Consider the following 12714-nt stretch of genomic DNA (forward strand, 5'->3'; position numbering starts at 1 on the left):
ATGCTTTTGCTTTCGGGCAACGCCATAGCATATCTGCCTAGAGAATACCCTGGCACTCCGATAGGAACCACGCTCGATCCGAAATCCGTGCGGGATTTCAAAGGTTTGACTCTCAAAGCTGCCGCCAACATGACCGATCAACGCATTAGGTTGGGACTCACCCCCAAGTCGGTGAGGGCCGATTATAAGCAGCTTGGTCGCGACGAGACTTTTTATATCTACGAAGTGGACGAAGATGACGCCAAGTTCACAAAGGCGTTTATCAAATATGTTGCAAAGTCTCCGTTGAAAGACTTCTATGAGGTCGACCACAAGGCAACAGACGTGGCCAAGAAAATCCCGATACGTTGGAAAAGTATCAAGAGGTGGACAAAGATCATCCCGGGACAGGACATCGATGAAGTGACCGAGAACAATGAATTCAAAGAGCAGCCGAGAAGATTTGCAAGGATTAAGGCCTGCCAAAACCCGAAAACAGATTTAGCCCAGCCCGGCCCGCCAACCCATGGGCTCTTGGCGGGGGCCCGTAGTGGCCTACGGGTTTTCTTGGCGGGTAAATGGGGGCCCGCGGGCTGGCGGGCTCAACCCGAATTGGGTAGCCCGCCGGTTTTCGTAGTCCCAGGGCTTATCCCTGAAGCCCAGAGCTCCACAATTGATCCACTTCGCTCCACTTCGTAGCTCAATTGCGGTTTTGCAATGTACCTGTGGGTCCATCCAAAAAACGCTTTGGTTTAGGTTTGAGGATAATTTGTCGATTTTCGCCGTTTATAGCGGTATTTTTGGCATTTTTGCGACCGACACTCCTTTATTATTCCATAACCACGCAAAATATTGAAAAAAACATCGTTAAAAATAGCGTTTAATACCGTTATTAGCAGCGATTGAATTTATTTTTTTATCTATTATAACGGCCGAATTATATACCACCTGCCTTTAATCCGTTTAGGCGGTATTGTTTTTTCGATTTTTTTTCCGATTTTCGATTTCTTTTGATATTATTTTCAATTTTTAACCAAATTTTATAATTTTTGCACGTGGAGTGTCATATATATAAGTAAATATATATATATACCGTTATATTAAGTTTTGGTATATAACCCGGATTATATAAACCGTTAAATAAGCGGATAGGTAAAGTATATATATTTTTATATATAATTTGTATTCGAAAGTCGATTATATTTTTACCAATTTTAACGATAATAAAGCCAGAATGACAGGGATTGGATTGCGTATATAAACAAACGTCCACGCTAAATCCAATTTATAATACTCGCTTTAAAAAATCTTCATATCGAAAAATACTAAATACGTATTTTCTATCTATTTTTTGCTTTATTTAATTAATTTTATATTATTTTGTTTTGCAGCCAAATTTGATGTTTTTGCACGTGGGGGGTGGTATATATATGGAACTATATAAGCCGTTAAATAAGCGGATAGGTAAAATATATGTAATTTTATATATAATTTACAATCGAAACGCTTTTATATTTTTACCGATTTTTACAATAATAAAAGCAAAGTTTCAGGGATTAAATTAAATATATCAAGCAACGTTAACGTGAAATTTGATTTGTAATACCCGTTTATACTACTTTTTTATAAAAGGAAACGTTGAAGTTGTGCTATTTTTCTATGTTTTGCTTTATTTAATTAAATAAAATTTATAAAAATGAAGTTAAATAACACTTATGTATAAACTTACAACAAAGTGGATATATTTAAATTCCTTTTTATTTTAGCCTTATTTGCGTAAATTATTCAGTTTTGCGACAAATTAATAAATAATATAAGAATATCAATAAAAACTTTGATTTAAACGATAATTGCATGCATTTTGTAGTCTTGAATCCGTTAAATTATAAATATTATTATTGAATTTTAGACCAGTATTACATACTCTAATTGAAAATAATAATAAAATATAGTAACAAATGCAAATTCTACTAAATATTTAAACATCTTTCCAAATAAATTAGTTAAAAGGACGCGGCTTTTAATAACAAAACTGTTAAACTCCAATTAATCCAACGCAAGTTATTTTATATTTTTATAATTTTTGTTTAATATTTTATTCGAATATTCAATTGCATACTGTGGTAATACTATTTTGTTTGCTATTACATTTTAAATACAATATGCTAATTATACCGCTGTTTAATTGGTTGCGCGTATGACAAATGCAACTATCTGCATTTAATGTGCGGTCGCAGGGCGTTTATAAAGCCTGTTTTTAATATAATGTTTATACCCGCTTTAAACGGCGAAATACGACAAATTATCGTTGGTGGTACCGGCGTACCGCCATAAACGGCGAAATGCGACAAATTGTTAGTCTCAGTGCTTAAACTAGACCCCCCTGCTTCGCAATGGGGACCGAGCGCTCCATATACCTTTCAGCCACATGGCTTTTCGACCAATTACATTAGCCGAAAAGATCGCGCTCGTTCTTAGTCTCAGGGCTCATCCCTGAAGCCCAAAGCTCCACAATTAATCCACTCCGTTCGCTTCGCTCCATTTCGTGGCTCAATTGCGGTTTTGCAATGTACCTGTGGGTCCATCCAAAGAACGCTTTGGTTTAGGTTTGAGGATAATTTGTCGATTTTCGCCGTTTATGGCGGTATTTTTGGCCTTTTTTCGACCGAAACTCCTTTATTATTCCACAACTACGCAAAATATGGAAAAAAGAAAATATCGTTAAAAATAGCGTTTAATACCGCTATTAGTAGCAATTCGATTTATTTTTTTATTTATTATAATAGCCGAATTCGATACCATTTGCCCTTAATCCGTTTATGGCGGTACTTTTTTTTCGATTTTTTTTTCGATTTTCGATTTGTTTTGATATTATTTTTAATTTTTCACCAAATTTTATAATTTTTGCACGTGGAGGGTCGTATATATTGATATATTGTTATACTGAATTTTGGTGCATATACCACATTATATAAGCAGTTAAATAAACGCATAGGCTAAGTATATATTTTTTTATATATAATTTACAATCGAAACTCGTTTATATTTTTACCAATTTTGACGATAATAGAACCAAATTTACAGGGATTGGATAACGTATAACAACAAGCGCCTACGTGAGATCCAACTTGGGATATTCGCTTTATGAAATTTTTTATATAAAAAAATGCTAAATATATATTTTTGATCGATTTTTTGCGTTATTTAGTTAATTTTATATTATTTTATTTTGCAGCCAAACTTTCGGCATTTTGCACGAGGGGGTTAATATTCGTATAAATAATACAATCTCCCATTTTGGTATATATATCGAATTATATGAGCCGTTAAATAAACGGATAGGTAAAGTGTATATCATTTTATATATAATGTACAATCGAAACGCTTTTATATTTTCACCAGTTTATAAAATAATAGAACCAAAATTCCAGGGATTGAGTAAAATGTATTAAGAAACGTTAACGTGGAATCCAATCTGTAATACCCGTCTATATTACCTTTTTATAAAAGGAAATGTTACATTTGAAGTATGTTTCTATTTTTTGCTTTATTTAATTAAAAAGAAATTGCAAAAACTAAATTGAATAACGACTATATATAAATTTATACCAAAATAACAGCTTTAAAATCTTTTTTATTTAAAAGTTATTTGCGTAAATTATTTACCTTTTGAATAAATTAATGATTAATATAAAAATATTAATAAAAGCTTTATTTTAAACCATAATTGTATGCAGTTTGTAATTTTCGATCCGGTAAATAATAAACATTTTAATTTGAAATTCAAATAAATATTATACTGCATTTTTCAAAATAATAATTAAATATAATAAAAAATTACAAATCTTACTTAATATTTTAATATCTTCCCAAATAAATTGGACAAAGAAACGAGGTTTTTTAATAAAAGGATTGCCAAAACCCAATTAATTTAATACAGGTTAGTTCACATTTTTTCCGATTTTTATTTAATTTTATATTCGAATATTGAATTGTATACCGTGGTTACACCATGTATATTATTATTATAATGCGTATACAATTTATATACCCGCTATAAACGGCGAAATGCGACAAATTATCGTTAATAATACCGCTATAAACGGCGAAATGCGACAAATTATTGTTGGTAATACTGGCGTACCGCCATGAATGGCGAAATGCGACAAGATGTCCTCAGACTAGAAGGGGCGCGATCTTTTCGGCCAATGTAATTGGTCGAAAAGCCATGTGGCTAAAAGGTACATGGAGCGCTCGGTCCCCACTGCGGAGCAGGGGGGTCTAGTCTGAGCACTGAGACTAGCTCGTTCTAGTTTGAGGACATTTTGTCGCATTTCGCCGTTCATGGCGGTACCACCAACGATAATTTGTTATATTTCGCCGTTTATAACGGTATTATTAATAGTATATTTGATGTTGCGATATCGTTAATGATTATTTTATTAATATAAGGATAATTTGTGTTATTTTGCCGTTTATAGCGGGTATATACAAAATATTCGCATTATGATGGTAAAAGAAAATGGTGTACCTATAGCATGCAAATTAAATATTCGAATAAAAAAATAAATAAAAATTATAAAAATATATAATATTTTGGGTTAAATTTATTGGAATTTATTGATTATTTGAATACCGGCCGCGTCTTAATAACCACTGTATTTGGAAAGATATCAAAATATTGAGTAACATTTGTGATTCTTTATTATATTTAATTCTTATTTTAAATAATAATATATAGTATGAATTTTAGTTTAAATTACAGTTTTTATAGCTTGGTAAACCTAATACTGCAAAATGCATGCAGTTATCGATTAAAACAAAAATTTTATTAATATTTTTATACAAATTAACAATTTGTTAAAAAATTAAATAATTTACGCAAATGTTGGTAAAAATTATAATATTTTTGATTTATGCACTCTTTTTTTAATTTCTTAATAAATCTTATTTGAGTTTCTTTTTTATAAATTTTATTTAATTAAATAAAGCAAAAAATACAAAAATAACACAAATTTAGCATTCTTTTATATAAAAAAACAAAAAGGGCCGGTATTGTAAATCGGATTTTACGTTGACGTCTGTTTATATACATAATCCACGTTTTCAAATTTTGGTTTTATTAATGTTAAGATTGGTAAAAATGTAAAAGCATTTCGATTGTAAAACATATATAAGATTGGATACATTTTACCTATCCGCATATTTAACGGCTTATATAATCAGATATACGTACCAAAATGTAGTGTTAGATTGAATATATACATGCCACCGCCACGTGCAAAAGCCATAAGATTTGGCTGCAAAATAAAAATAATATAAAATTGATTAAATAAAGCAAAAAGATTCATAGAATACACATTTAGCATTTTTTTCATTAAACAGTTTATAAAGCCAATATTAAAAGTAGAATTGGACTTCGACGTTTGTTTATATACGTAATCGAGTCTCTGAAGTTTTGGTTTCATTATCGTTAAAATTGGTAAAAATATAAACGAGTTTCGATTGTAAAATATATATAAAAAATATATATATTTTACCCACCCGTTTATTTACCTGTCTATATAATATAATATATGCACTAAAATTTAATATAACGATATGTACATATATATGACCCTCCACGTGCAAAAATTATAAAATTTGGTCAAAAATTAAAAATAATATTAAAAGAAATCGAAAATCGAAAAAAAAATCGAAAAAACAGTACCGCCATGAACGGATTAAGGGCAGGTGGTATCCAATTCGGCCATTATAATAAATAAAAAAAATAAATCGAATTGCTGCTAATAGCGGTATTAAACGCTATTTTTAACGATATTTTCTTTTTTCAATATTTTGCGTGGTTATGGAATAATAAAGGAATGTCGGTCGAAAAAAGGCTAAAAATACCGCCATAAACGGCGAAAATCGACAAATTGTCCTTAAACCTGAACCAAAGCGTTCTTTAAATGGACCCACAAGTACATTGCAAAACCGCAATTAAGCCACGAAGTGGCGCGAAGTGGATCAATTGTGGAGCTCTGGGCTTCAGGGATGAGCCCTGAAACTAATAAATTGTCCTTAAATTAAAACGGACGCGATTTTTTCGGCCAATGCAATTGGTCGAAAAACCATGTGGCTGAAAGGTATATGGAGCGCTCGGTCCCCATTGCGAAGCAGGGGGGTCTAGTCAGAGCATTGAGACTAGGATTTTCATACTGGGGCGATTGAAAAGGAATAATAGTGTAAAAGGAAAACGAGTTTGTTAAAATTGGGATAAATATTTAATAAATAAATATGTCCATTAATATAATTATCGATTAGCAGGTAATAAAACTAAAAACAACGTAATATAATGGAAAGGAAATTATAGTAACTATTTTAAATAACCATCCCTTTTTTCAAACCCATTATTTTGTTTTTTATACAATTTAATTAATATTTTCCATATCCGTATTAATATTAATAAGGTTAGCCTAATTATCCTGCTGCTTTTCCTATCTTATATCTGTTAATAATATGGGTTGCTAACAGGGGTTTAGGCACTAGCCTAGGTGTGGCGTGGTGCTAGTTCCGTTGTAAAAACCTGTAATTACAGGGCTTAGATGCACTAAATTCACTAATTTTAGGATTAATAGATTTAATTCATTAGTCGGGGAAATTTTGCTTTATCTCCCTTACATACTTTCCGACATCGAAATGGGGGTCCGCGCCCCGCAAAGGGTTCCGGTGCCGCACAAAATTTTCCGAAAAATTATTTTATATACGTTGTTAAAAAAATACCCTTATTTTTATACAAACCATTTTTGGGTTCGCATTAATTTACTAATTTGGTGAAAATTTTAACCCGGTATAGGGTAGTTAATTTGTAAATACAGGGTGGGTATTGAACCTGGCATAGGGTGGAACCCTATTCGCTAATTTTAACTCGCAATTCCTGCAATATATAAAATATAATAGAAAATCCGACAGCCCTAACAACCCCATTTCGGCACTATTTATTTTGGTTTATATACAAATAAAAATGGACCCATTATATGTTAAATAACGCATATAATTAACACCCCCTTTTTTGCTATTATTCACATAAAATCGGAAAAAAATATGCAAAAAATAAAACCCCCAAAAAAGAAATTCCCTTTATGTCCCAACCCGACTCGAACTCCCGATATAAACCCCCTGGATAATTAAACCCTTTATACCGACCTATAACCCCTGAAATGGACGAACCCCCGAATTGGAAAAAACCCCCAAAACTATAATAACCCCCGGATTCGAACCCCCGATTTATATAATATTAACCCAGGAAATTAACTATTAAACCAGGTAATTAATTTGGTTATTCGTTGGTAATAATCCAAATTAAATATATTATATAAGGTATTTTGAATGCGTAAATCGCCCAAAATACGAGCTTTTTCAATTTTAATTCAACCTTTGGTATAAGGTCGGGATAAATTGCTTATTAATCAACTTGCACAAAGTAAACTCGGGTAATTCGGCCGGTATTGGGCTAATAAAAATCCAATATTTGCAAATAAAAAAATATAATGGGTAATTAGTTAACGAATCAATTAAAAACCCTACAATTCAACAGGTAAAAACTAACCTTTTAGGGGTTTAAACCCTGTAAACTTTAAAAAATTTTATAGATTGGAAGCGTTAGGGGTTTTATTAAGCTATTAGCGGGTATTTGTTCGGTTTTTAGGTCTTTTAAGGTTATTAATCCTTTTGTAATTAATTCCCCTACGTAGTAAAATTTTAATAACGTATATTTAATACGTTAGTGGTGCGTAAGGTTATATACGTTACTCATAAAACCTGTATTATTGCCAAATATTGCAATAGGGCCTTTTATAGGTAGTCCAAATTTTATAAATAAACTTTTAAACCATTATATTTTACGCAGGGTTTCCGTTAAAGCATCGGTTTCGGTTTTTGAAATATTTAAAACTATAATATTGACTTTTTTGCATTTGCACGTTATAAAGCCCCCAAATAAGGTATACAAATATCCGTAAATGGATTTTGAATTTTCCTTAGCCCCGGTAAAATCGCTATTACTAAAACCCAATAATTTCAAACTATTAAAACCCCTTATTAATAAATTGGGTGGTCATTCGGTTTTGAATATTTTATTTCCGTAACAAATAAATAAGGACTTAATACCCGCTAAATAACGTAATAGGTTTTTAACTACCGTTAAATGGATTGTAGTGGTTTTTATTAAAAAACGTAAAAACCATTAAACCGTAAAACCAATATCCGGGCGCGTTAATAGCATTAAATATATAAAAGCACCGATAATACGCTATAATAATTTGATTTTTAACGCATTTACGGGCTTACCCCCGTTATATTTTAACATACCCGGTTATAAGGGAATAAATATAAGTTTGCAATTAATTAATCCGAACGTTGCTAATATTTCCTTTATATAATAATTTTAATGAAGCTAAAATAGGCGTTTAGGTTTATTTTTTATAATTCAAACGCCTAAAAAATAGGTTGCAGGACCCCTGTTTTCCAACGCGAATATTTTATTAAAACGGGTTTTGAAATCCTAAATATATTGCGATTTAGGACCAATTAGCCGGTAATCGTTCATAAAAGTAACGATAAAATGTTTGGATTTAACGTTATAAAAACAGCGGGATTAGAGATTAACGGCTTAAAACTTTTTTTTCAAAAATAGGGTTTTGAGTTTGTTTTGCCATTTGTTTAAACCCTGTTTTAAACCGTATAACGCCTTTCCAACTATACAACCTGCAATTTTTTCGGATTATAACCCATTTCCATTAAAATTTTAACGGTGGTAGGGTTATAAATTTTGGCCCATTCGTTAAAACCGTTTGGAATTTGCAAATATATATTTACGTCGGTAAAGTCACTATTTAAAAACGCACCGATAAAATCAATTTGTTTTATTTCGCAATTTTGTTTATTAACTATAATTAATAGTATACGCCGGGTAAATGGTATATTAGTATTAGTAAGAAATTCGATATAACTTAGGGTTTCGACCTGTAAAAAACCCCTCATAACAAATTTAGTTTTATATTTTATAGGTTTATTACTTTTATCCTTTTTTAATTTAAATACCGGCCGGGTAAAACTGAGTTTACGGTTTATATGTATTTTAATTTTAGGGATAAAACGGAAAGTCTTTGCAGTAACGATTTGGTCGAATTCAAACGTTAAAGCAATTAACCATTTAATATTCTCGGGGTTATTTAAAACCTATTAGTAGCTATTTGGTTTACCGTTTTTAATGGGCTTTTTTTTTATTTCTTTCTAGGTTTGAAAATAAAGATAATGCACGTAATTTATATCCATTAGATTTGGGTTTTCGAACTGCGAAATTAACTCCATATTTTGTATTTTAAGTGCTAAAAACACCGGAATTTCCATTATTTTAGGTACTGGATTAGGTACCGCTACCGTTATAGGTTTTGGGGGGCGAATAATAGGTCATACAGGCCTGGCGGGCACTGTATTTTCAGGGCTTAAATGCCTTGTAACGGGTGATAAATGCCCTACATTTTCAGGGTTTTTTAGGGGATAATTATCCGCTGGAACGCTGTTAATTTCGTTTTCAGGTTTAGAATTAAAATCCCCCTTCAAATTTGTATTTTCCCCCTTTAAAATCTGTAACGTTTCCCCTGGAATAACCAAATTTTTAGCGGTTATACCCTTTATAATTTTACGGTAAAAGCTCTATATACGGCCCGTTTAACGGGTGCGTAAACCAACGCTGTAAAATTTGATAAATGGGTTAAAAATTTCACCGTTTCGGTACGGGGAACCAATTTATCAAATTTTTGGCGTTTTTCCGACGGTATAATAACTTGGTATACAATACCAATAGTCCGAAAATGCCCTAAATTGGGTTTATACGGTAATCCAGGTTAAAATTCGGAATAAAGTTCCTCGTAGGGTATTCAATCCCTATTAATTACCGCTGTACGGTTAATTAAATTAACCACGGTAAGTAGTAAGCAATATTATAAATATAATAGTAAACCCGCCGTTACAATGGTAAACCGAGATTTATCCAAAATAACCCTAACGGACCGTTCCGTTAATCCGTTTTGGCCGTGGTTATAAGGATTTAAAATGCTGAAATTAAGATTTTTATTTATAAACCAATTTTAAAGGTTTATATTTACCTCGTACCCCCCATCGAAATAAAAATTTAAGGGGTAACGCCCGTACGTAGCTTTTAAAACCCTAAAGAGGTTTTTAACAACTATTAAAACCGTAGGTCCGGTTTTATTTTTTAGTGGGATCGACCACCGAAAACGTGATTTTCGGTCCATTAATAATAAAAATACGGGTCTTTTATTGTAAGAATTAGGTTTGAAAATCATTATATTACCTTTTATAAAATCGAAAATATTACGGGGAATAAGGAATGCGATTTTATTTGTATGCCTAATAAAATAGTTTTAACGCAAATAATACAGGTAATTGCCCTAATTTTGTCGAAATCAGGTAAATATTTTATAATTTTAGCGGTTTTTTTTAGCAATAATAACTTTATATGCCCCAAACGCCTGTGTTATAACAGGGTTTATTGGGCCTGGATTTCGTTATAATTACCTGTAATTCCGTCTCTTTCAAGGGTTAATTAGCCGTCCGTAGTTCGTTTTAGCTTTAAAAAAAGGTAATTTACAGGGGTTTGCTTTAAATCCGATAATAAAAAAGGTTTTAACAACGGATTTTTTGTATAGGAAGCCCCCTTTTTTCGGAAATAGACCCTTTTATATTAAGTTGCATAAAAAGGTTACCTAATGCCATGCCGGGCCTACGGGGCCCAATTTTACGTGGATTTTCAGGGTTTTTACCGCTAGGTTTTTGCGTCACAGGTAAATTTACGGTTATTTCCGTATTTTATTCGGGGCTCAGCTTTTCCGTTACCGTATTTTCTTCCGGTTCCGAATCGGTATAAATTTTATAATCCCTTTTAGGGTTTATATTATTTAATTTGATTTCCAACGGGGTTACGTAACCTTTTATAGCCCTTTGTAAAGCCATGCTAAAAACGGTAATACTGTGAACATGGCTAGCGCAGGGCTTATTATATAAGCTACCCTGCATTATCTTATAACGGCTAGCACGGGCTAATTTTATTAGTCACCCTGCATCGATCAAATAAATAAATAACAAATAAAACGTATACGCGTTCATACACACAAAGCTTTATATATTACGTCTTTGTTCATAGTTTCAACAACAAAACAAATACGTCATATTTAATCTAGCTTAGTGGTATAATGCACGTACCATAATCTATATCATATATACGTTGAAGTGCGTGGGTTCGAATCCCGTTGTGGTCGCAGATTTTCTGTGCATGCATAAGCACAATAGGCCGTTAGGCTCAATGGGCCGTTAGGCTCAATAGGTCGGCAGGTCAGTCACATGAATAAGGCCAAATCATGTGACGTGACCCCGCATTCCGGACATCCGGATCGAAGATCTGCACCTACGGATTCGAACACGTAATTCACAACTTAGCCTTAGATTCATCACCTTCATAACCTTCATCGATTCAACGATTCAACGAATCGATTGTGCAACAACAATATATTATCTCTATTACCCGCTAGCAGACGGTTATCTGCCATTTTAACGTTCCATCAGCCTTATACGTGATCCACTTTTCCCCGCGTTTAAAATTAAGCTTATTTTATCTCGTAACCTCCTTACAAATACATTTACCTATTATCCAGGCGTAATTCGAAATAACGTTATTTCGAATAAGGATATCGCACCCTTTAACCTTAAAACAAAACGAATATTTAACGGTATTTAAGCGTCCCCACGCTTTGCAATCCTTATCGTACAAAATACTTTTTAATATCACGCCCTTTATATTATAATATATAAGGCCATTAAGGATATTTATTCCAAACGACGGGATATATAAAACGTTATTTAAGGTAACCTTTCTAAATTCGTCAGCTTTTTAACCGTAACGGACCTGCATTTTTATAATTCCGGTACTTATAGGCTTAATAAGGCCATTTCCCGTACCGATTTTGACTGTAAAAACGGGGGTATAATCGGTAAAAAATTGCTTATTTGCAAAAGTATAGTGCGTATTACCTATGTCGTACAGGATAAGGTAGTTTAGTTTCCAAAGTTCAAAAGTTCCATTTACGCCGCGTCCAAATTTCGGTTTAACCCTAAAATTAGCTGTTAAAACCTGTGGTTTTAGCATTTTATTGGTATCGGTTTCCGAATCCGAATCCGAACGTAATTCTATAATTCTGCTAATAGCGGAATTAACCTCCTATTCCAGGGCGTTATACGTTGCGCATTCGTTAAAGCCACCTAAAATTGAACCCGTGGATAATTCGATATCCTTAAAAATTAAAGACGTTCCAGCGGTTAATTCGCTGGAATTGGAATATTCAATATTTTTTACAAAAATAGAATCGGAATTAAAGTTTTTATTACCCTTTTTTCGTAATTTAAAAATGGTTTCCTGCCCATTATTTTCCTTTTTAGCGCCCTTTTAGCGTTCTTTTTACCCGTTTCTTTGCCTTCAAACCTATAATGAGCAGTTTTAGCCGTTATAAAGCCTAAAATCGAATTTTCAGATATAAAATCCGCCATAAGGTATTGCAAATTTAACTTTTCCGAATTTTAGCCTATTGCCTGCAAGGCCCGTTGGGTATTACGTTGGCGTTCGGTTTAAATAAGGAATATCCCTTCCAGGGCCCGTAAATATTGATTTCGTACGTT

The 12714-nt window shown here is 32.6% G+C and overlaps 1 protein-coding gene across 1 annotated transcript; it reads left to right on the forward strand.

Annotated features, from left to right (window-relative positions):
* On the forward strand, nucleotides 1-678 carry PpBr36_02470 (uncharacterized protein; the record flags this gene model as incomplete). Its single annotated transcript, XM_029889651.1, has 1 exon — nucleotides 1-678. One exon carries the CDS (start codon nucleotides 1-3, stop codon nucleotides 676-678), a length of 678 nt encoding a protein of 225 aa, XP_029754233.1.
* Between the last annotated feature and the right edge of the window lie 12036 nt (nucleotides 679-12714).

Source organism: Pyricularia pennisetigena, chromosome 3 (genome assembly GCF_004337985.1).
Source record: "Pyricularia pennisetigena strain Br36 chromosome 3, whole genome shotgun sequence".
Lineage (NCBI taxonomy): Eukaryota > Fungi > Ascomycota > Sordariomycetes > Magnaporthales > Pyriculariaceae > Pyricularia > Pyricularia pennisetigena.